The sequence below is a fragment of the Panonychus citri genome, unplaced genomic scaffold (genome assembly GCF_014898815.1).
Source record: "Panonychus citri isolate SS breed McGregor unplaced genomic scaffold, ASM1489881v1 Contig00136, whole genome shotgun sequence".
In the NCBI taxonomy this organism is placed as follows: domain Eukaryota; kingdom Metazoa; phylum Arthropoda; class Arachnida; order Trombidiformes; family Tetranychidae; genus Panonychus; species Panonychus citri.
Window position 1 is genome coordinate 3,082,072 of NW_026515541.1, and position 23,347 is coordinate 3,105,418.

At 34.6% G+C, this 23,347-nt stretch overlaps 7 protein-coding genes across 7 annotated transcripts; 2 read left to right on the forward strand and 5 right to left on the reverse strand.

The window, feature by feature from the left end:
- Positions 1–89: 89 nt before the first annotated feature.
- Positions 90–1,584, reverse strand: LOC128392171 (RNA-binding protein NOB1-like). The gene is given in 2 exon segments (XM_053352152.1): positions 90–799; positions 801–1,584. Coding segments are annotated over 2 exon segments (1,308 nt in total). The 5' UTR covers positions 1,451–1,584; the 3' UTR covers positions 90–141.
- Positions 1,585–1,606: 22 nt separating this feature from the next.
- LOC128392190 (p53 and DNA damage-regulated protein 1-like) lies at positions 1,607–2,644 on the forward strand. The gene is made up of 4 exons (XM_053352174.1): positions 1,607–1,760; positions 1,850–2,006; positions 2,108–2,205; positions 2,280–2,644. Exons 2-4 carry the CDS (start codon positions 1,858–1,860, stop codon positions 2,450–2,452), a joined length of 420 nt encoding a protein of 139 aa, XP_053208149.1. The 5' UTR covers positions 1,607–1,760; positions 1,850–1,857; the 3' UTR covers positions 2,453–2,644.
- On the reverse strand, positions 2,483–4,532 carry LOC128392180 (electrogenic aspartate/glutamate antiporter SLC25A13, mitochondrial-like). Its single transcript, XM_053352161.1, has 4 exons — positions 3,787–4,532; positions 3,475–3,615; positions 3,279–3,414; positions 2,483–3,181 (listed from the first exon to the last, which is right to left on the reverse strand). The coding sequence occupies exons 1-4, from the start codon at positions 4,210–4,212 to the stop codon at positions 2,925–2,927; spliced, it is 960 nt and encodes a 319-aa protein (XP_053208136.1). The 5' UTR covers positions 4,213–4,532; the 3' UTR covers positions 2,483–2,924.
- Positions 4,533–4,682: 150 nt separating this feature from the next.
- On the forward strand, positions 4,683–6,167 carry LOC128392172 (RNA-binding protein NOB1-like). Its single transcript, XM_053352153.1, has one exon. It carries the CDS (start codon positions 4,811–4,813, stop codon positions 6,113–6,115), a length of 1,305 nt encoding a protein of 434 aa, XP_053208128.1. The 5' UTR covers positions 4,683–4,810; the 3' UTR covers positions 6,116–6,167.
- Positions 6,168–7,212: 1,045 nt separating this feature from the next.
- LOC128392188 (max-interacting protein 1-like) lies at positions 7,213–8,904 on the reverse strand. Its single transcript, XM_053352171.1, has 2 exons — positions 8,196–8,904; positions 7,213–7,928 (listed from the first exon to the last, which is right to left on the reverse strand). Exons 1-2 carry the CDS (start codon positions 8,254–8,256, stop codon positions 7,360–7,362), a joined length of 630 nt encoding a protein of 209 aa, XP_053208146.1. The 5' UTR covers positions 8,257–8,904; the 3' UTR covers positions 7,213–7,359.
- A 10,231-nt stretch (positions 8,905–19,135) lies between these two features.
- On the reverse strand, positions 19,136–20,529 carry LOC128392186 (protein CNPPD1-like). Its single transcript, XM_053352169.1, has 2 exons — positions 20,032–20,529; positions 19,136–19,640 (listed from the first exon to the last, which is right to left on the reverse strand). Exons 1-2 carry the CDS (start codon positions 20,296–20,298, stop codon positions 19,242–19,244), a joined length of 666 nt encoding a protein of 221 aa, XP_053208144.1. The 5' UTR covers positions 20,299–20,529; the 3' UTR covers positions 19,136–19,241.
- A 999-nt stretch (positions 20,530–21,528) lies between these two features.
- Positions 21,529–23,345, reverse strand: LOC128392165 (CDP-diacylglycerol--glycerol-3-phosphate 3-phosphatidyltransferase, mitochondrial-like). Its single transcript, XM_053352144.1, has 2 exons — positions 23,046–23,345; positions 21,529–22,974 (listed from the first exon to the last, which is right to left on the reverse strand). Exons 1-2 carry the CDS (start codon positions 23,259–23,261, stop codon positions 21,715–21,717), a joined length of 1,476 nt encoding a protein of 491 aa, XP_053208119.1. The 5' UTR covers positions 23,262–23,345; the 3' UTR covers positions 21,529–21,714.
- Between the last annotated feature and the right edge of the window lie 2 nt (positions 23,346–23,347).

The following is a 23,347-nucleotide window of genomic DNA, read 5'->3' on the forward strand; positions in this document are numbered from 1 at the left end:
AAAATCAATTTTTCGACTTAAATTGAATTCAATTCCAATTAAAAACAATTGTAAAAGTTTCTTACCGACGCGAGAAAAGTTATCTAAGATAATTTATCAAAAACAATTTATTGATGATAATTAAATTTTTAGTTTTAGATTTTAGATTTTAGATTTTGATTTTTTACGATTTCCTGTTGCTGGACCAACTTCATTGGGATTCCGACGATTGTGTGAGGCCATTTTTTGTTTAGTAAATTTTGACGCTCGACTGTAAACATCATTGAGAGCAAATGGAGTGGATCTAATAACATAACCAGGATCGGAAAGAATTGAATTACAATTAAGAGCTTTTTTCTCCTCGAAAGTTAATTTAGATGGTCGATTTTGTGGTCTACGTTGATCTTCAAATAGAATCGGATCGTTGCCATGTTTACCTCCTTTCGGCATCGGTAGTGAATATTTGGTCCCTCGAGTGCTGATTTGTCGCTTGAAATTAATTTGAATCACTTTTTCTCCTTTCTCATTAACCACAACTGAGACTCTCTTCAAGGTTCCATGGTTACCACACGATGGACAAAACTTTTTGTCCATTTTGCAGGTCGTCTTATAACAAGCGTGACATCTTAGGATAAATTGTCGAGCTTGTTTTATCACCAACCCTCGGACCGAGGCCACTTTAAGGCCCATTTGAATTAAAACGTTTTGCATCGCAAAATCTGAGGTCATACAAGCGACTAGACATTTATCCTCTTCTAGGACCAAGTTTTTCATCGCCTCTTCAGCTGCAGCTAAATTGTTTGGTGTTATCCATGAATCGATCATCATCATCATCATCATCTTCTTCTTCTTCGCTATCTTCATCGTCGTCTTCTCTTTCGTCATTTTGGTTTTCCAAGTTATTTTCGAGATTTTCACAATTTCCCTCGTTCTCATTTTCATCAATAATCACATTTTCAATGTCTTTTCTGTCATCATCTCCACAGATTTCATCTGATCCTTTGGTGTTTCCTTTTTCTGTTTCTATTTCAGTCTTTTCCTCATTTCCATTGTTCCCTTTCCTTGGATTAAAGAATCCAGGCAGTTTAATAGGTCCAACATTTTCCAAAGCTCTTTTATTATCTGTAACAATTATTTTCGGCTCCTTATTAAGATGATCATTTTTACCTCCATGAGCTTGTACATCCAGACCATAAGTGAGCGCGATTAATTTCAAATCAACAGGAGATAAACTCGCATAATCACCCGTTTTACGACTAAACTGTGAAACTATCTTGACATCTTCTGGATCTGGATCACGAAAATCAATCTGATAAGGTAAACGCGAAAGTCTTTCCTTTGTCTGTCGATCTTTAATCTCACCAATCACATCAACAAGTGTAACAACATTTTCAGTCAATTCATGGATATCGAATCCATTGATGAAACCAGATGAGTCCACAATTAACCATTTGAACTTTTTCTCCGTCATAATAATCGAAAAGTGACCATAACAAAAAATAAAGAAAACAAGAGAAAAGAAAGTCAATTGTAAACAAAAACAGTCGAAAGACTTTAACTGAACATGTGGTCGATTAATGGAAAGTATTCTAAGTGCAAAGTGTCATCAAGTTTTCTCTTTTCATTTCATCGGATCGTCGCTTCATTTTCATCTCGATTTCATTTTCATTATTTCCATTGATTTTCCATTTCAATTGATTCAGTTCTCTATCTAATTATCATCTCTTGACTTCACCTCCTCAACTATTCAGTTAATTTGGTCAAAAAACTCATTCTAATTGGTTGGTTTTCTTTTGTTTACTTTTTGATTTCATCTGTAAATGGATTAATTCTTCAATTAATTTCTTGTTATCATTTGATTACTTTTCAGCTTTGATTATGTCGGTCGATGAAAAACCAGCGAATGATTTGGACAAAGCGATTCGATTACTTGAAGGTATCGAAAAGGTCGGAGAAACAATTGTTAATGACAAAGAGATGATTGTGGATTTTGATCGGAGAAGGAACAAAAATCGGGAAGCTTTAAGGTTAGTTAATTGTTCCAATGATCTCATCTAATTCACTATTAATAGATACTGTAGATTAGAGTTAATTTGTCCACTTATTTGTCCACTTATTTGTCCACTAGGATGATACAAAAAAAGGACCAGAAAAAGGTTTGGCTCTGTTTCGGTAACATGTTTGTTCAAACACTTACAGAAAAAGGGAAACATATCATTGAAAAAGGTAAGTTGATCTACTATTTTAATTATTGTTTCGACTATTTTTAATTGTCTCTGTTTCTTTGTTTCTTTTGTTAGATCAAGTTCATCTGGATGAGACGATCAACGGACTTCGAGACTCAATTAAGGAGAGTTATGATGAACTGAGGCGATTGGAAAATAAACCTGTTGATGATTCGTTCAAATTGAAGCCAATCAATTCGAAAGAAGTCCAAGCTCTAAGTGACCTTTTACCGAAAGTCGTCTTATAATAACTAACTGAATTACTACTGAAACGATAATTTCAATGGCAAAAATGGTTTTGTTTTCGCTTTAATGTGGACAATATAATAATACATTATATTAACTGAGTGAATGATGGACATGTTAATTCAGAAGATTGAGACAATTTTCGAGAAATGAACATGTTGCAATTGATTAATGAATGGAAAAAGAGAGAGAGAGAGAAAAGAAAACCAAAATAATCAATCTGAGAATCACGAGGAAAATTGTTTGTGTTGGTTTTACTTTTTTCGACCTTTTCCCTTTTCTCCGCTACTACTACTTGCAACCGTGACTGAAGCAGCAACTGATCGGGTAGCGACCTTTAATCAACGACCATTTTTATTTATTTTATCATAATAATACGAAAATAATTCCGTTAGTCTGGATAAATTCTTCAATCAGGTTAATAAGGCACATTCTTGTCCTTGAAAGGTATCTTTTAGTAACTTTGTTTATCGTTTATGAGCGACCAGAAAAATCAATAAAGAAAAATCTTTGTAGCACTTCGTAAGTTAATAAAGTAAACCCGAATTGAGGTGCACTTCGAAATACTCGGGCCAGTCCACCCTTCCAAAAAGCACTGAATCCCTCTTCAGCCATGATTTTACGCGCAGCGTCAAAAAGGCCACTGTAGGTTGTCTGTCCTTGTCGAGCGGCCACTTGAAGACGAGTTTTTATCACATCAGCGGGAGTAACTAAATAAGCAGCCGGTACACCTGATGAATAAACAATGACAAACAGCGAGATTGGTTTGATTAGTTGATGACAGAATTTGTAAATATGAATAGAAAATCTTAATCGTATCAACTTTACCTGCTATACAGGCCGATAACAATAAGGTTCCTGGTGAATTGTGTCCATCGGGAGCAAAGTATAACTTGCAATTAGCGTAAACGGGAAAATAGATTCCGGAAAAGGGAATATCTCTGAGAAAACAAGCTGAAGCTCCCTGAAAACCGAAAAATGGATTGAAAACAAGAATGAATATTGGAGTTTAATTCGTCCTTACTTTGTACAAATTTTTAAATCCAAGTTCTCTGATAACTGTTCCAGCACTAAGTTTAGTCGAATTTGGAACTTCTCCAGCGGTTTGTAAACGAATTTTAACAATTTCCAAAGGATTAGTGAACATCACTTGAGAAGCTCCAGCCTAACAGTTGATAGAAAAGAGAAAAAAAAATTGAGCAATAGCCATAATATTGAATTAACCTTGAAATTATAGAAATCATTATAATCAATTAGATAAAAATCACGAGATTGAAAGAGAAAGAGATAAATGAAGGTGAAAATAATTCGAGAGAAGATGAAAAAAGAAACTTACACAACATCCGGCAAATATTTCCGATTGTAAAGTGATTCTACCAGAGGTTGATGTTAATCTATCGCGGACAAAATCGTTCACAGTTAATTTAATTGCTTTTTCTGGACAAACACCGACCAATTGTGGAGCTAATCCTCGATAAAGGCCAAAAACACCTTCCCTGGTGATCACTTTACGAGCACAATCAAAACTATTCTTGTACATTAATTCACCCGCTTTACTGAGACCAGTTCGTTGATTTTGCATTCGAGTCTTAACCAGATCGATTGGATAGACAACGGTGGCACCCGCTGCACCAGCAATCGACCCGAGGAAAAATCTGTACGTAGATTCGGCAACTTGTAATAAAATACTTCGTTCGGTAATATATTCAGAGGCATCAGGAATTTTCCCTGTTTCGATGACATTGGTTTTCATTTCAATCATAATTTCTAAAGAAAAATAATGATTTTAAAATTAATTCTAAAGATGAACTAAGAATCAAGATTAAAGATAAACAACTCAATCAATTAGATTGATAGATTTAAATATACTTTGAAACGTTTCACTAAAATGAATCATTCATTGTGAATGTTATGATAGTGTTTTAATCACAAGTTGAAACTAAAGGCTTGAGCCAAAACTTTGACTCATAAGCTGTTTCCTTTTTTCCACTCAAATTCACCAGGAATCAGCCGCTTTCGCTCGGCTCACTTGATTCGCACCTGAGAAATAAACAGAGACATCTCGCGATAAGAAAACTAGGGAACTCTCAATTAGAATTTCTAATGTGGTTAATTAGATGAGAATCTCATCAGATGGTCGACTAGTGAGATTTCAACTGTTCGATTATCCAAAGATTTTCTAGTAAATCGATTGATCGCTTAATAAACTGCGAGAGAAAATCGAGAAATGCAGATAATCGATCAATGGAATCGGTAATCGATTAGTTCTTTCCATGAATTGACCACATGTTTAAAGTCTTCCGACTCTGTTATTGTTGTTTTGTTTTATTGGTTTTTGTTATGTTCACTTTTTGATTATTATGACGGAGAAAAAGTTCAAATGGTTGATTGTGGACTCATCTGGTTTCATCAATGGATTCGATATCCATGAATTGACTGAAAATGTTGTTACACTTGTTGATGTGATTGGTGAGATTAAAGATCGACAGACAAAGGAAAGACTTTCGCGTTTACCTTATCAGATTGATTTTCGTGATCCAGATCCAGAAGATGTCAAGATAGTCTCACAGTTTAGTCGTAAAACGGGTGATTATGCGAGTTTATCTCCTGTTGATTTGAAATTAATCGCGCTCACTTATGGTCTGGATGTACAAGCTCATGGAGGTAAAAATGATCATCTTAATAAGGAGCCGAAAATAATTGTTACAGATAATGCAAGAGCTTTGGAAAATGTTGGACCTATTAAACTGCCTGGATTCTTTAATCCAAGGAAAGGGAACAATGGAAATGAGGAAAAGACTGAAACAGAAAAAGGAAACATTAAAGGATCAGATGAAATCAGTGGAGATGGTGACAGAAGAGACAATGAAAATGTGATTATTGATGAAAATGAGAACGAGGGAAATTGTGAAAATCTCGAAAATAACTTGGAAAACCAAAATGACGAAAGAGAAGCTGGCAATGAAGATAGCGAAGAAGATGATGATGATGAAGATGATGATGATCCCGATTCATGGATAACACCAAACAATTTAGCTGCAGCTGAAGAGGCGATGAAAAACTTGGTCCTAGAAGAGGATAAATGTCTAGTCGCTTGTATGACCTCAGATTTTGCGATGCAAAACGTTTTAATTCAAATGGGCCTTAAAGTGGCCTCGGTCCGAGGGTTGGTTATCAAACAAGCTCGACAATTTATCCTGAGATGTCACGCTTGTTATAAGACGACCTGCAAAATGGACAAAAAGTTTTGTCCATCGTGTGGTAACCATGGAACCTTGAAGAGAGTCTCAGTTGTGGTTAATGAGAAAGGAGAAAAAGTGATTCAAATTAATTTCAAGCGACAAATCAGCACTCGAGGGACCAAATATTCACTACCCATGCCGAAAGGAGGTAAACATGGCAACGATCCGATTCTATTTGAAGATCAACGTAGACCACAAAATCGACCATCTAAATTAACTTTCGAGGAGAAAAAAGCTCTTAATTGTAATTCAATTCTTTCCGATCCTGGTTATGTTATCAGATCAACTCCATTTGCTCTCAATGATGTTTACAGTCGAGCGTCAAAATTTACTAAACAAAAAATGGCCTCACACAATCGTCGGAATCCCAATGAAGTTGGTCCAGCGACAGGAAATCGTAAAAAATCAAAATCTAAAATCTAAAATTTAAAACTAAAAATCTAATTATCATTAATAAATTGTTTTTGATAAATTATCCCAAATGACTTTTCTCGCGTCGGTAAGAAACTTTTACAATTGTTTTTAATTGGAATTGAATTCAATTTAAGTCGAAAAATTGATTTTAATCAATCGAAATTGAAAGAAAGTAATATTTTAGTAGCAAAACTTGTAACCGATTTTTTCATCAACAATTTAGTTTCAATCACTGGGATCAGGTTGTTAATTACTCAACTTTATGATTACAATTACATAGAGAAAGCAATTAAGTTTGAAATTAAATACACAAAAAATGTACCAATCGGTAGATTAAACAGATTTTCTGGTCATTCAGATTAATGAAATTGTTTCATTTCGGTGAATACTCTGATTGATTGATACATGAATATAATACAATTGATTGTGCTGATATCATATTAATACAATTATCATGATGAATAACTAGTACCAATCGAAAGTTGTTTGTTGTTGGTATTTGAATTTCTGGTCCGAGAAGAGATTCACTCGATTGTTGTGTTTACACTCGCAATTCATTAATTTATGTTCGTATTCCAAGTCAATTGGCTGGATGACAATAAGAGTTTTAAATTGCTATTAATTTGCTACTACGTAAAGTTCAATGAAAATCAAGGAACATTTAGTTATTTCGGTGACTCAGATCAGCTCGACTTTTACACTTTTACCTTTACAAATTTTATAAATTCGTTCTTCCCTTTAAGCCTTTTGATGTGACTGATTAACCTTCATTGGAGAGGAAGAGAGAGACTAGACAATGATAACATTTGAGACCAATTAATCATTTGATACTTATGACTGATGATAACCTGATTATCCTTGTTACCTAACTATAGAATTGACAATTCTATTCAGACGGTAACTTACCTGTCAAGAGATTTTGCGCCTTCAATTTTGAATTAACTGTGAGTATTCCAATCAATGATTAATAGACTAATTTTCTATTTTCTCGATCAATTTTTTGTTTTTTTTTCTCTCTCTGATTTTCTCTTTTCTCAATTTAAAGGTTGCTACTGATTCGCTGTCCAGATTTTCCGCCAGAAGAGAAGAAATTAAATCACAATCAATTTTGGTATCTCAAAAGTTTGAAAATCTTTCCCAGAAAGCCAGCCAAAATTTTTTCGTTTAATTGTGATCCAAAAAGGAAACAGAATCAATGAAAGAACAATCAATAACATTATAAATTTTCTTGTCAAACAGTTTGTGTTTTGTGTTCATGATGTTGATCCATTGATCCCATTACCAACTACCTCAAAAGCACCAACAACTGGAACAATAGCAGCATCAGTAGCATCTTTTAAAATAACATCTTCATCAATTAAATTGCCTAATTTAAGATCCTGCCTTAACTGGGAAATGGTATTCTGATGGCGAAGCTTTGCCTTTGAAAGACGAGCCATTTCAATCTCATTTTCTGCTTCTTTTTTCTTTAAATTTTGTATACACCTTAGAGCACAATTAATTATATTTATATGAGATGATTTACGATCTCGATATTCAGGTTGGGGCAGTTCTTTTTTCAACTGTTCAAAACAATCTCTCAACTGGGCTCGACGATTTTTCTCTGAAGTTTTATGCATCTCACGATGACGATTGGAGGCTGCAGAATCAGCATCATGACTTGATTCACTATTTCGTGAGGTACGAGAGCCTCTACCAACTTTAATCGAACTGCTGGTTGATGATCCAGTGGAAAGAGCACGTCGTCGATAAGAAGATGAACTGGTACTTGTTGGACTCGAGGAGAGAGTAGAAGACTGGCTTGAAAGGCTCGATGATAAAACTACAAGCACAAAACAACACACAGCACAGAGATGAAGATACAAGGGAAGATCCACACGTAGTCACAAATATGTAAAAAAGAGAAGAAGAAAAATTAGCCAAAAAAGAAAAAGAAAACAACGGACAAAATAAACAGAGGAAAATGATGGAACCAAAACAAAAGAGACAAAGAGGAGAAGAAGGAGATTGGAAAAAGGAAGAGAAAAAAAAAGAGAGGGCAAAGGAGAAGTGAAGAAAAAGAGAAGAGAATTTGATCCCATTGACTTACCTGTATCTTGTTCAACTCTACTCAAATACCTGGCAGCTTCAAGAAGTGTCTCCAGGCTCATGGCTTCTCCTCTAATCAAGATCTCACAAGACACACAAAGATACAAGAAAAAAAAAGAGGAGAGAGAGAGAGGTAAGAGAGAAAAAGAGAGAAAATGAAGAGGCAGAATAGCTAAAAGGTGAGGGAGAGAGAAAAGAAAAAAAGGTGAGCAATTAAAACGGTCAAGCGGTCATTATGAGAAGGACAGGAAGAAGAGGAAGAAGAACAACATGATATATTCCAAATAGAGAGAAAAGAAAATTAAAATGTAAATAAAATCAACTTCATTTTAAATTCTTGTTGGTGTTGCGTGTGATGTGTGTGTGTGTGTGTGTTGTGAATATGTAATACAATGTTAACACAAGGGGAAAAAGGAAGATGAGAAAGAGGAAGATGAAGAAAGAAAAAGAAAGAGCAAAAATGAAAGAGGAAAAAAAATTAACGTCAAATTTACAGGTAAACCAGATTGTGGGTAAAAGAGAGGGAGAGGAAAAAACGGGTGTGGGTTAAAAAGACCAGAAAATTTACACACAGATTAGAATAGAAGAAAAAGAGAAAACAAATTTTCTTCTAATGAATAAAAAAGGAAAAGGGAAAATTAAAATGTGATATAAACGATGATGTTTATTGTTTAGGTTTCTTCATAAGCCTTCTTCGTTTAGAGCCTCCGGCTCTGCTGATTAAACAGCTGTTCCCACATCCTAGCGGAGTGTGGCTCTCCCATTGAGAGTCGGCTTTTAAAGCCTCTGCGAACAGTTTTTAATGTTGTTTTTCATTATTTGTATCACCTTTTTGATTTCCTTCCAGTTGTTTTTATTTATTTGCCATCCATTTACAGGTGTATAACTTTTACAGTTCTTCAGATGATTAATGTCCATTTGTTCATCACATTCATGAATTAGATGCGTTATATTTTTGTCAATATAGTTGACCGCTTGTATTAGTGTCAACTGATAGGGCATGTAACCTGCTGTCAGGAATTCTGGTTTGCGCTCAAAGATCATTTTTGTGAAACCATTTACTTGTTTTTTGAATTCTTCATCCTCCTCTTCTCTTAACCTATTTTGAATCATCGTTTTAATTTGTTTCCTAGTCTTACATATTGGTAGCTTGATGGATTTCACGTTTTCATTATCACACATTTTGTGATTTTCTGAATTTTCGTTGTGATGCCTCACAGACCATCCAAGCTCTTTTATTCTGTTTCTGGTAACCTCTGAGTTATAGCCTTTTAATTTCCACTCCAAATTCAGTTGGTATTTCACTTCATCATTTTCCCTATGAAGTTCATTTACCACTGTCAACAATGTCCTCTCTGAATCAAAGCTGGAGTGCACCCCGTATAACTCAAAGTGTTTGTGCCAGTCAGTACTTTGCCCGCAGCATCTGTCTCTGTCTAGGTATCTTATCCAGATGTTTTTGGTAGTTCGGGGTTGGGATGTGTTCCTATCTTCGTGTTGAAGTGTTATTTCCCATCGCCAATGGTCTAGAATATCCATACCCCAGCTTACTACTGGAAATTTCTCAACCTCAGTTTCATGCCACCAGAGCAACATCAGCATCTCAGTAAAGTAAGAATCGAAGGGGTTGGGGAGACGGTGTAGATTTTCAAGTATTGCATTTTTGTACCGTCTTCCATTTGCCATGAAATCGCTCGTGATTCTCCTTCCCAATCTTCTCAACATTGTCATTCTATACTTGTACAGTCTATTTTCATACCAAGGGGCAAAGCCTAGCCTTTTCATCAAATGTCCAAAGTGAGCATAGTAAACGATTCTTAATTGTCTGATGTTTAGTTGTTGGAATAATTGTGCATGCATAGTATTAAGTTTTATTCCATTGCTTAATCTCGATATCAGGACATCAATTGATTTGTTGAAGGTTATTTCGTACCCCAATATCCTTTCGTTTGAAGCTAGGGTTAGCTTCTTTGTTTTGCTTTCATTCAGCATCAGATTTATACCTTCAAAGCATTGTCTGATCAATCCAATCGATTCTTCATAGTTATTGGTCAGGACGACAATGTCATCGGCATATGCCAACACCATGTGTTTTCTTGTTCCATTGAGCATTCTCAGGGGTCTATCCATCGCAAGCGTGAATAATAACGGTCCAAGGCCAAAACCCTGAAGTCCCTCGGGGTCTCTCTCCACAGTGACTCTGCCATCGCGAAATGTTCTAATTCTCCTATTTGTGATAAATTGTTTTATCAGTTCCTTTGTCTGTCTATCCATTCCTTCCATTCTGAAGATCATTTCATCTCTACTAACTTTATCGAAGGCTTTACTGAGATCCAGAGCAAGAATAAGTTTGAATTCATCACTTCTCTCATAAATTTTCAATAATAACTCGTCCCTCCTTTTCCCTAAGTATGCGAATTGAAGTGTTTCATCCACAGCCATATTCTTTTTTATCCATTTCTTCAGTCTCATCATCAATACGCCATCTAAAATTTTGGAAAGGAATGATTGGGTTCTAACCGTTCTAAATTCGCCATTTGTTTTTGGTATCAATGTTCCACCGCTTATCAGCATCTGCTCAGGTATTACACCTACTCTGAAGATTTCATCTATCGTTCTGATGATTTGTTTTTTCCCTTTTTCCCAGATTCTTTTCCATCGTGTCTTTGTAAAGGGATCTGCCCATCCAGATGATGTGTTGAATTTTGTGTCCTCAATATGCATGATTTCTTCTTCGTCCAGGCTTGTATACAATCTTCTCTCTTCATTATCATTTAATTTTAATTTGAAGAATGGTATTAGCAGCATCTTCTCGTTTATCTTGCTCTGGTTGTTCAATACACTCGCAATCTTCTTTTCATTAATGATCTTATGAAGCGTGTTAATGTCATATTTCCATGGTTTAACCAGCGTTCTCCTGTTGTACCGTATCAATCTCACTCTAATTTCTTCCTTTCTTTCTATATCATGTTGTCTTCTCAGTGCTTTTTTGAGACGTCGCGTTTTCCTATTACCAGTGGCTACAGTCTTCATCTTGATTGCTTTCGCTAAGTTCAAGATTGTCGAGACCTTATCATGTGTAGAGAGCAAGTCAAAGTTCTCAGGTAAAAAATTGTTAACGTATCTCGCTTGTTTGGGGAGACTGTTGCTCATTCTTATCGGTTTGTACCTTATGATGCACTCAAGGCTCAGCATCAAGTGATCAAGAAATTGAATCTTCACCAATTCTGCCTTTTTGATGCTACATTCAGAGTTCGTAAGGATCACATCAATAACTGAGCCATTTCCATTCGTACTCTTTTCAGGAGGTCTGGTTGTTCCTTCTTCCCTGTTTTTCGGCATGGTGGAATAAAAGCCTTTCAGTATTAAAGAGTCCTTTAAACGCGTTAGGTTACTCGTAATAATCGGATCCACTCTCCTGGGCTTTTCGACCCAGATTTCAGTCTCAATATTCAGATCTCCAATGATAAATGTTGGGATTTTGTCGACTATCTGATCAATGATGTCGTTCAAATGTGTCAGGTGTAGTTGATTCATTGGACTGATGTATGCTCCAATCACTCTAATTACACAGTTTCCTTTGGCAAATTCCCCCACTATGATACGACCAAAGTTCACCTGTCTTTTTGAGACCCAGCCTGGCGGACATCTTATCCTTACTCCATCGCCTCTTATATCCCTTGGACTCTCTTTGTTGTCAAGATCCTCGCAGCTTATCACAAAGAACTTTTCACCAACAAGGGTATTAATCAAACCATTATTATTGGTTCTCCTTCTCATATTTATTAACTTTATATTAACATCCATTGTTTTAAAAACTATGAATAAACACTATGAATTCCCGAGAGAAGTATCACCGAGTCTAATTAGAGATCGAAATGAGTACCCTTAATGACCTAATCTATATCTAAGTTCTTCACTATTCTCTGCCACTCCTCTTTTCTTATCTTTTCTTTTTCTACTTCCTTTGTTTAGCTTGTTTTTGCTTTCTTGGTTTTATATCCCAATTAAGCTACCCATTAGAAGACTACGTCTATATTAATGGATTTATAACCGTCCATTTTGAACCAGTAGTAAAACTAAGTAAGGCTCTTATTTCTTAGTCATAAAGTTATTTTATTTTCCATGTCAAATAGCAATGAGTATTAGTGATTGCCTCATCTCAGCTCTCGGTAAATTCTCTATATATAAGGAGCCTTGATCTTTGACATTATCATCATTGTTCTTTGTGTTCTTCAATCTTACACTCACTGTAGTATTCCTTTGTAGTTGTTGTGATATAATACTGCGATGTATGTTTATTGTCGCACCAACTATCTTTCATGCATGATCAGTCATACTGATAGTAAGGAATTCGTTATTTTGCATTCACGAGCTCATCCACAAACCTCCGTTCCTTGCTCTTATTGTAGCTATTCAGGTTTCGCTGGTATCTGGTCCCAACGTAATCCGGCATGTTCACAGTTCCATTTGAGCCTGTTGGATTCCCAAGATCCCAATTTGGAGGATCTGCTCAAGGCATATGCCGGTATGATTCAGAGTGGTGCAGAGGTGGACGTGCTAAATTGGTACGAGGTAAACATCAGTTCTCATGGTCATCTTATTGATGAGGAGATCATGGAGTTCACAACTCAAGACTTCCTTCTCATGAAGAAAAGTATTGCTGATGAAGTTTTCATAACCTCCAGGCTTTTCGTAAAGGAGAAGGTGGTCAAGGATGGCGTCGAAAAGATGATTGCGTCATGTGAGGACCATCAAAGAATGAGAGAGAGTAACCAGTTAGCAACCGAAATTGCCAGTTCATGTTCAATCTCTGACCATTCAAAGGAAAACTAGTGTTTCGGTGTTACCCTTTTCGCTTTCAGAAACCATATTCTATCATCATTGACATAAATTGATGTATTTCCTTTCATTTTGACCTAATTCTTATCCATTTTTCTTTCGTAAGATAATCCCGATAATAAAAGGATGAGCTTATTGTACTTCCCCTCAGTTGTCTTTTCTTTTTATACTTTTCCCATGGCCATTTCAATAAATGAAGTAAAGAATGTGAACAACAACAGAGCAACAAAATGATATTTTTTTTTTTTTTTTCGTTAATTCGTTTATTTATTTTATCCATTAATTGTGTTATTCGTACAGTTAAGTGACATAAGAGAATGATAGTAATGAAATTTCAGAGGAATCGAGAGATACAGAGTGAAATAAGAAAATTGTTTAGACAGTGGGTGTAACTATTGAGGCTTATAGGAATCGGAATTGTACATACGGATTGCTCAGAGGATCAAACTCTTTTAGCTGTTGACAAATTAATGAAGCTTTTGATTTTCTGTTTTCTTAATGAGTTGTATTGGCTTCACTTCCTTTAGCATATGTAGATGCAGTGACCTTTAATTGGGTGTGAAAATGAGTGTAGTCGCAAATTTCCATATATAATGTTTTTGTTTTTCAACATCACCATCCTAATAAAACGTATAGTTGAGCAATCAATATAATGATTTGTGGGGTGATCTCTTGGATCTTGATTAAGCATCGTACAGTCAGCACACAGCGGTTTGTTTTTGCAATAGCCCCTTCTGTTGTCTTTGTCGCAGTTGACTTTGTTACAGGAGGAACACTTTGGTGTGGTTAAGCATAGATGATTAACATCATACCGATAATGACAGCAACAGTGAGGACATTGTTCTATCCCAGTATCATCAGCAATGAGAAGAAGTTCACCATCCAGATTAATCTCCCAGTGATATCGAAAAAATTCACCACGATCATTATCGCACGAAAAGACAACACCATTCATACCATCCGGGTTTTTGATGATTCTCTCAACACAAACGTTTTCTAGTTTCAAATTTGGTGATCTGCCTGACTGCATTAACCATGAGGCTGCATCTTCACTGTTGTCAAAGGTTTTATCAGTGTAGATTTTATACTTCGGCTCTTCACCGGACTCCATTTCCATCTTTGCATCATCAGGCCACCACCATAGAGATTGAATTCTTTGTTTGAAGTCTGATCTATTCTCTGTGAACACATCAACTGATACAAAGTTTCCAAAGCGCTTCAATGTGGTTGGTACATATAGAAGAAAGGCTTCTGATTCTTGTATATTCTCCTCGATTATATCAAGCGATTGGGCATTGTCACTTTTCAATCTAATTTCAGTGATCTGAACAAAGTCATCCACTTCATATACAAGTCTCTTTCCAAGTTTCCCAGTTTTAAAGCCATGGCGACCACTACAGATTGAATTAGCATATTCCATTTTCACAAGTCACAGCGGCAGTTAATGATTTGACACTAATTATTTAACAACTGATTATTTAGCACAACAACTTAAAGACAATCGTTGTAGTTATCTGTCAGGAAGGATTTCAGTAGATAATTGAGATATATAAGTTAAAGAAGAAGGTAAGGAGAAGATAAGATAAAGGGTATGAAAAATTAAAATCAGGGAGAATTGAAGATTATTTAGAGAATGAGTTCTCTTCTCAAGACTAATGCTGTTTGCGATCTTCTTAAAGAGTGAATCTTAAAGACGGCCCCCTGATGTTAATCTTCTTAATTAGTCGAGTGAGAGGGAAAGACGAAGAGAAGAGAGATAACCCTTTTTAATCTGCTCTTCTCTTATCAACCTCCTAATCTGCTTCGGAATGATCTCCAAGTTCTTTTCCGAGAAGCAGATTATGGTCTCAAAACCTTCTTTATTTCTCAATCTGTTTAACTCTACGCTTAGATCATTTGTCGATAGTAATTTGTCACGATTGATGCCATCCATGTCCAGGGCTCTATATGATTTCTCATGAAACCTTACGGACAGTCCAGTTCTTTTGGCTAGGGCGTTTCTGGTTGTCATCAGTAATCTGATTTCAACCCGATAGCAATCAATGGTATAGTCCGTCACCCTTATACCTTTAATTTCCGATTCATCCCATTGATTGTATTTCATCAAGAGTTTACTAAAGATCCCCGGATGTACACCAGCATTTTTTTCGATGAAGAAGTAGATCACTGCTAGACCAGGTTCTCTTATCCAGTCCATCACTTGACTTGTCTTTGGGACAATCCGTTCAGCCAGATGATTAGGAACCATTACTTTTCCGATTCCAGCTTTTTCCGCTTTCATTATATATTCCTTTGGGGTTGAGAGATTGATTCGTCTTTCATTGTAGCCAAAGGCCTTTAACAACGATGCTGACATCACACAATAGAACTTAAGTTATAGAAGTGAAAAGAGTACACAAGATTATAAATTATTGTTGTATTAATTTTAATGTTTTGGTCAATTTGATACAATTTTCAATGTCAAAAATTTTAGAAAAAGAGGAGTAGTAGGAGAATTTTGGGTTGGCAACTGGTTTCTATATTGTTTGTTGTTCTTCTTATAGAGAGACGATGATGATAAGTTAATGGCTCCCTCTATGACTCATATAAGTCATACGATTATTTCTTTTCAAGATGGCGAAGAAAGAGAAAAGTGTACGTGTGATTGACTCTGGTGAGCGCCATCTTAATCTGTCTTATAAATTCCGGACAATCTCTACTGAGGGCCGAGTGACCAGTTCTGCCTCCACAAGGTTGACATTTGTGTAGTCTCACTTCATCTTTATTTGTACAATCATTCAACTTATGATGTTTGGAGCAAATTGGACAGCATATTAAGGATTTGCATAATGAGGTCTTGTGACCCCAGCGCGAGCATTGAAAACATAGATTGAAGTCTAGACTGTCATAGATCTTGATTTTCTTCCAACCTATGCTAATCAGGCCTCTCGATCTGTGTTCATCAAGTGTCGATCTAATTCTTGATGTAATTTGTACACTCACTCGAGTGAACCTATTTCTCTCTTCTTTATATAATAATTTGATCTCATCATCCCAATTATTCCATTTTTTGACCTTGTCTATCCAATTCTCATCCACTTTTTGTTCCAGACCAATATCCATAGACACCACCGGATTGGAAAGCGTTGGTATGAGTACTTTGAAGAGAGATGCCTTGTTGATTTTCTGAAGTTCAGATTCAAAGAGTTGGATGAAGATGTCTCTTTTTTGAATATTTGTAACCGTAATTTTGCAAGCAGATTTCGTTGCTTCAGCATTAATTATGTCAAAGTTTTGTTCTGATTCAGTTATAATTTTTCTCACATTGTCTCTTACGGTCAGGCCAGTTACATGTGATTGAGTTGTAGAGTTTAAATGCTGAACGGGTTGTATTATCACAATCGGGTTCAGTTCTAGTTCATCAACTTTCAACCAATATTCAGGAATTTTCCAAATGTTGTCGTATCTGATGTTGAGCTCTAGTTTCTTTTTCCCTTCTTGTGATATTGTCGTGTTGTTGTCAAACTTTTCTCTTTGACTTTGTTTCCTCTGAAGTGGGGATATCATAACGTTCAGATACTCGTCGATCTTCTTCTTTTCAGCATTGTTGGTGCTGCTCGAGTTGAGTAATATAGTCACAAAATTGTCAATCTCCTCTTGAGACAGTTTACTCTGGATTATCGAATGGCATTCTTTTATATCCTGTCCATTGCAGATCTCATCCAAGTACTTAATAACTGTATTCTCGTCAATTTCATCCTCTGAGGCAAAAATTTCAGGTTCTTCCGTTACTTCATTGGTCTTCTTGGATTTTTTAGCTGGAGCCATTTATTTTGAGGGGCAGTGTACACGATAGTAGAGCTCACTTGATATACTTGTAGCTGTAAGATGGAGTCAGAATTAGGAATGATAAGAGAGAAATCATAAATCAAATAATCACAATAATAAATATCAATAATAAGGACAATTAATCACAAGCCGTTAATTCGATGTGTTAGGTACAAGTGACTTAAGGAGAAGTTTAATTTAAAGTATGTTTGTTTCAGAACAACAGTTCACTAGGTACAATTCATAACTGACAGTTCATTCAAAAGGATTTGCTTTTATATCTAGACCAGTTGTTGTTCTTCCACCATAATCTCATCATATCGGTGTTCCATTTTCTCAAGATAATTCGCTAATCGTCGTTGATAGTTTTCACAGTAATAAAAATAGGCGGAGTGACCATAAAGGAAACAGGACGAGCACCTCCACCTGAATCTCTCATGTTTTTTATTGCAACGTTTCTCGTGATGACGTTCACTACACTTTGCACAGTGTATATCTTGCTTACAATTGTTGCTATAATGAAGATAACTGAAACAGATGTGACATCTTCTTATGTTAAAGAAATCAGTGAAGCTGTATTCTCTGTCGTAAAGTTTAATTGTACCTCCAAGGCTTTTTAACCTTCCTAGATCAGATGATTTGAGTTTTATGATTATTACTATCTTGTTGTCCTCTTTGTATATGTTGAATATTTCGTGAACTTCTATCTCATTCTCTTCTTCCAGTTGGGTTTTGATTGATCTGTCTTTGTTGATGTCAGCTAGTAAGGTAATAAATTTGATCATCGGTAGATAAGGTAATGGTGTCTCAATGGTCCAGTCTTTATGAGCTTCAAGCTGTGTAAATATTGTTGGAACGAATTCTTTTTTCAAAAGGATTTTGACACATTCACGACCAAAGAGAAGCTTCATTTCGTTATCAAAGGTAATTCTTTGTTTTATGAGTGATTTTATTCGAAAAGAGCTTTTTTGTTTCATTTTGACGATGATTATAGAGCGTTGTATCACCATCGGAGCCTTAACTTTATTTGCCACAGCTAAGGAGGACATAACCAGTGTTTGCTGACCAAGGTATAAACAAGGGGATATCAACCGTTGTTGGGGTATGATGAATAATGGGTGTGGTTGACTCTGTTTTTCTAAGGTTTAGAGATGAGTGAGTATATTGAGAGTAACCGTGTTAACACAGGGGATTAAGTTACACTTATAGTAAAAGGACAAGGAACTTATTATTTATTTATTCACGATTATTTAATTTCAATTAATTTCCTCCTTCATCATCATGGCGAGAGAGTCATGGCGAGAGAGTCATAGTGATGCACCGAGTAAATGACTCGATCTCCATCGATCTTTTTGGAGCACAAATTGATCGATCACTTTTGGGAAAAGATCGATCGTCGCAGACAGACAAAAAAGAAAGGGAAACAGTAACAACAATAATTCTCTTTCGCATTTGGTGGCGCGAAATTTTTTTCTTTTTAAAAATCAATGGGAAACAACATCATCGAAGATCGATCAATCTTTTCGATCGATCAGAGATTCGATGATCGCCCATCACTAACTCGTGTTTTCATTGATAATGTTGTCCTCAAATGTTTCAACCTAAAGTATCAAAATACTCGGATATTTGTACGAGTTGATACCTGGTTTACTTTTCAAACCGAATTTGTTGTTTTTTAGTTTTCTCTTTTTTAATGATTACCAAATTAGATGATGTTCAAATCACACATTCTCTTTCCTTTGGATATCCAACTAGAATTAGAATGATTTACTTTTTGGTGATTGAATTTGGTTTCTCTTGGTTTTTGTTTTCTTGTTGCGTGAAAACACATAACCGATTAAACTTTTAATTACCGAATATCTTTTATGTCTAGTGTAAGGAGGTAAGACTCAAGATGTATGTCAATCAGCTCAACTTTTATACTTTTAGTTGATTGTTTTGTGTTTCACAATTCGCGGCTTTTAAAGAAAATGAGTTCATTTAATTAACTTGACAATTAATTCAACAATCTAAGATTATTTGACACTTCACGGGCATAAGCGGGTACAAGTTGGTCCACATTTAACAATGAAATAAAAGCTATTAGTGGGAGATGGAGTTGATTTGGTGTTGACAGCTAACATTATATCAATTGTTTGGCAGTTTGATTATCTCAGGCCCTCCGGGCCTTTCTTTGTCAATAGTGACCCTTAATAATAACCTAATCTAATTTAAACAAACACAATTAAGTTGAGCTGATGGACATATCTCGAGTCTTACCTTAATGAAATCATAAGACCAATGGTTCAGCAATTTACTGGAAATAGCTTGTTAATAATGTTAAACAGCAAAATGGTTAATTTGGTTTATCCATGAGACAAAATTACAACGGGACGAGAACGAAAGATACAGGAACTGATCACTTTGTTAAAGTATTCTGATCAGCAGATAAAACACTCAGAATTATAGCTGAATATGTTAAGGAAAAGACCAGCATCACTTTAACCATATATTGGTAAACCATAAGACAGACTTGTTTAAATTTCTCATCGTATTCAAGTAGTACTTGCATCTCATTATACGTTAACCCGTTCCAACAGCGTTTTCTACATTCATTTCTAATAACGGTGATCATAATGTTAACCAAAGTTTCAAAGAAAACTTGTTGATGAACAAATAGATTCCAATCAATAGCTGATAGAAATTCACGTTCCAATTGATTGATATAACGTAATTTTAATTGTGCAATGGTGGCCCATCGGTCATTTCTTATTTCTTCATCTTCTCCTTCATCAATTAATACCTTGGATGCCGCCATCTTGAGAAACATAAACAAAGAATCAGCCATTATATTACATGTATCATAGAAATAGAAGAATAGAAAAAAGAATTATTAATTCATGTATAATAAAGTAACACTTGAACGAGTTGTTAGGGGAAGGGAAGAACAAGAGCAACAAAGAAAGAAAGAAAAGAAACAAACACAAAGAGTTGTTCATGAAAGCGGAGAAATCCCATGATACACAAACTCATGGGACTATCGTATTACGAAGTAAACAAAGGAAAAACTTGAATGAGTAAGAGAGAGAGAGAGAGAGAGAGAGAGGTAAATGAAAACAAGATGGAAATGAATATTGGAAACAGAGAGACGATCATGAATGATGATCATATTATATGGAAACATTTGAACGATAAAACAAAAGACTTACCAATGAAACCAGGAAAAGGTCACAAGGTGAGACTTTCCTAAAATAATCGGGTGACTGTTGTCGGGCTCTTTCAATGTATATTAACGATAACATGAAGGCGTAAGGTGATACTTTAGCCTTTTTGGTTAATTTAAAGGCATAGTCAAAATCAAATACCTCCAGGGCTTTAGGTGTACATGAATTCCTCATGGCTTTTTTGAACATCTTAAACGATTCCTCCGTAAACGGAATAGATTTAACCTCAATTTTACTTGCACCTTTCGTCATGTTGAGTGTTTAATTTATAGAGACACAAAAAAAGCCAAACAGAGTGAGACCTTTGCTAGGGAATAAGAAAATAGGCCGAACAATCAATAGAATCAATTAATACTACAACAGAGCAGGTAGATAAACAGTTGAAATTAGAGAATGAAGAACAAAAAATAACAAAGATAAATTAATCAAGGGAAACAACAATTAAAAACCAATTCTAATGTGATGATGATTAAAATGTTTACCAAATTTAGAAAGAAAAAGAAAGAGAAAAAAGAAAGAGGGAAATGAGAAAAAAGGGCGGGGCTTAAGAATGGAGGGAAATACAACATTTAATTATTTCTATTTCTTTACAATTAATTGTTGATTAAAAGGGTGAATAACATTTAATTGTCGATCAATTAATGGATCAAAGTAAACATACACTATTGTTGATTTTTAACAGAAAATTTGTAAAAAATAACCAATCAACTTTTTCTTATCCTTGGGATTAAACGTTAATCAACCAGTAGATTTAATTGTTTGACTATTAACTAGATGATCATTAATTGCTTGATATTGAATTATAATTACTAGATTTTCTTTTAAGTTAACGGCTATCAAATTTATTGAAATTCTCGACCTTAAATTAGTTAATTTTCTAACCAATTGTGATAAATAAAACTTAAGCAACTAAAGAGTTAATTATTATCCCAATAGAATCTGTTTCTAAATTAACAATTGAATTAATATGCTAACGTTTAATTGTAAATTCTCTGAAGATCTTACAATCGAATGGTTTAAAGATAATAAATCTTTAATTGTTAATAATGATTATATGTTAATCGATGGTCCAGATTTAATCATCTTTCAAGTTAATGAATATCGGGACTTTGGTAATTATCGTTGCGGTGAAAATGAATATAATATTATTAAACCTCCACCAATATCAAATCTCTGGACTGATCCAACAATCGAGTGGATTAAAAACTTATTTAACAATTATTTAACCTTCCAATCAGATAATTTAATCATGGTGATCATAATAATCGGTATTTTGTCATTTGTATTGATTTCGTTTTGTTATCGAGTATCAAAAATTTATTCAACGGCGAGTGTTAATTATGCTAAAGTTAAATTCATTAAGAAAAGGATAAATTTACAGAATAAATTACAACAATTAAAAGACCAGAAAAAGGAATCAGCTAAAAATCGGACTAAATTAATCAATGAAGTGTCAACAACAATGGAAACTGATGATGATGATTATTATGATGAACGTAAACCATTTATTGCTTGATTGTTACAATCAAAGGTAATTATTCATCGAGATCACATAATATCAACTGACTATCAAAAAAAGAGAAAGTATTTAACAAGTTACAATTAAAACAGGATACAAATTAATAACTATTACGAGATAATTTGTTGATGTTAATTATTAACAACTGATCAAAAATAGCTACCAAATATGGAAGAGATTAATTTAGTTCCTAATGAGATTGGTGGTAAATTGTTATGATCTAAAATGGGAGAAGCAAATTTCCATAATTGTTTCCTTTCCTTTTCTAATTTATCAATTAAAGTTGAATCTTTGGTGACAATTAGAAATTGCATCTCCAGATCTCTTTCAACTGAACGATAACCGTAATTAGATGAACCAATTGAGGTAACATAAGAATCGTCATCTAGGTAAGTCCAAAATCCTTTGGCATGAAAGGTCCAATTCGGTCTGGAATATGTGTAGAATTGAATATTGGCCGATGTTTGTTTGATTATCTCGAGAAAATGTTTCGATTTGTCGGTGTAAATTTTTGGAATCAAATATTTAAATCCATTCGCTTTGTAGAAACCATTAACTTCCTCTGATGCTGCTAAGACATTAAGACGAGTGGATACATTTAATTGGGTTAAATGATCAATATAATCCTTTGTTAGATTAAAATATCCACTAACCAGATGATTAACTCGAGATGAATGACGAGCCAAATTGAAAAGAGTTGAGGTTAGATCAAAATCTTCGGTAACTTGGAGATATTTCATTTGAATTGTAGGAACAATCAAAGTTTCTCCGGAAACTTTAGTAACTGAAAATTCATCTAACTTTAAATACTTTGACTGAATTTGAGTTAAATTATCTTTAAATGTTTTGATAAACTTTTCTCTATCAAATGGATTAAAAGAATCACTTGAATCGGTAGTTAATTGACCATTAACAGTCAATTTAAAACCAACTCTTCCAATCAGGTTAACAACAGATTCCAGGTAATTACAAAGTTCTGGACAATTATGTACATAAATATAACGATCTTGACGATTAGTAAAATAGTCAGCACTTAAATTGGCACCAGAGATGATTAAATTATCATCAAAAATGTAACACTTAATGTGTTGCAATGAAATACATTCATTAACAAATTGTAAAGGTAAAGTTAAATGTCGATGAAAATATGAACAAAATGCCGGTGACAGGAAGAAATAAATGTTTGCCCGATTAACCAAATCTTGAAGTAAACCTTTACTAGAAGATTTTGGATCATCATGTTGATTTAATCTTTGTCCTCGATTATAATCAACCAAAATATTAACACGTAAATCACTAATCAACTGTAATCTTTTCTTAAGAATATTAATCAACTCTTTCTCCAAACGACCAGTTCCAAGGTAAAGAGAAGACAAAACAATTCTCTTTGAACTAGAATTAATTGATCTCTACAAATAGAATAAAAGAGAAATTAGAATAATTTTTAAATTCTTCAACACAATAATTAATAACAATTTACCTTTAATTTATTATGAAAAGATTTAGGATCTTTAATCACTTCAATAGAATCACTTTCAACAGGAAAACAAATTAACCGACCACCGTTTTTATTATAACAGTTGACCAATTGTTTTAGACCGACAATTTGATTATGTTGATGACATGGATGCATTGTCAGTATACGTAATTTGAAAAAATAATTACAATGTCGGTTAACAAATTTAATTGTCGTCATTTATTTATCTTTTAATTAACAGTTAAACCAAAAAATCAACAAGAAAATTAAAAAAAAACATCTGATTAAATAAAAATTATTACGAA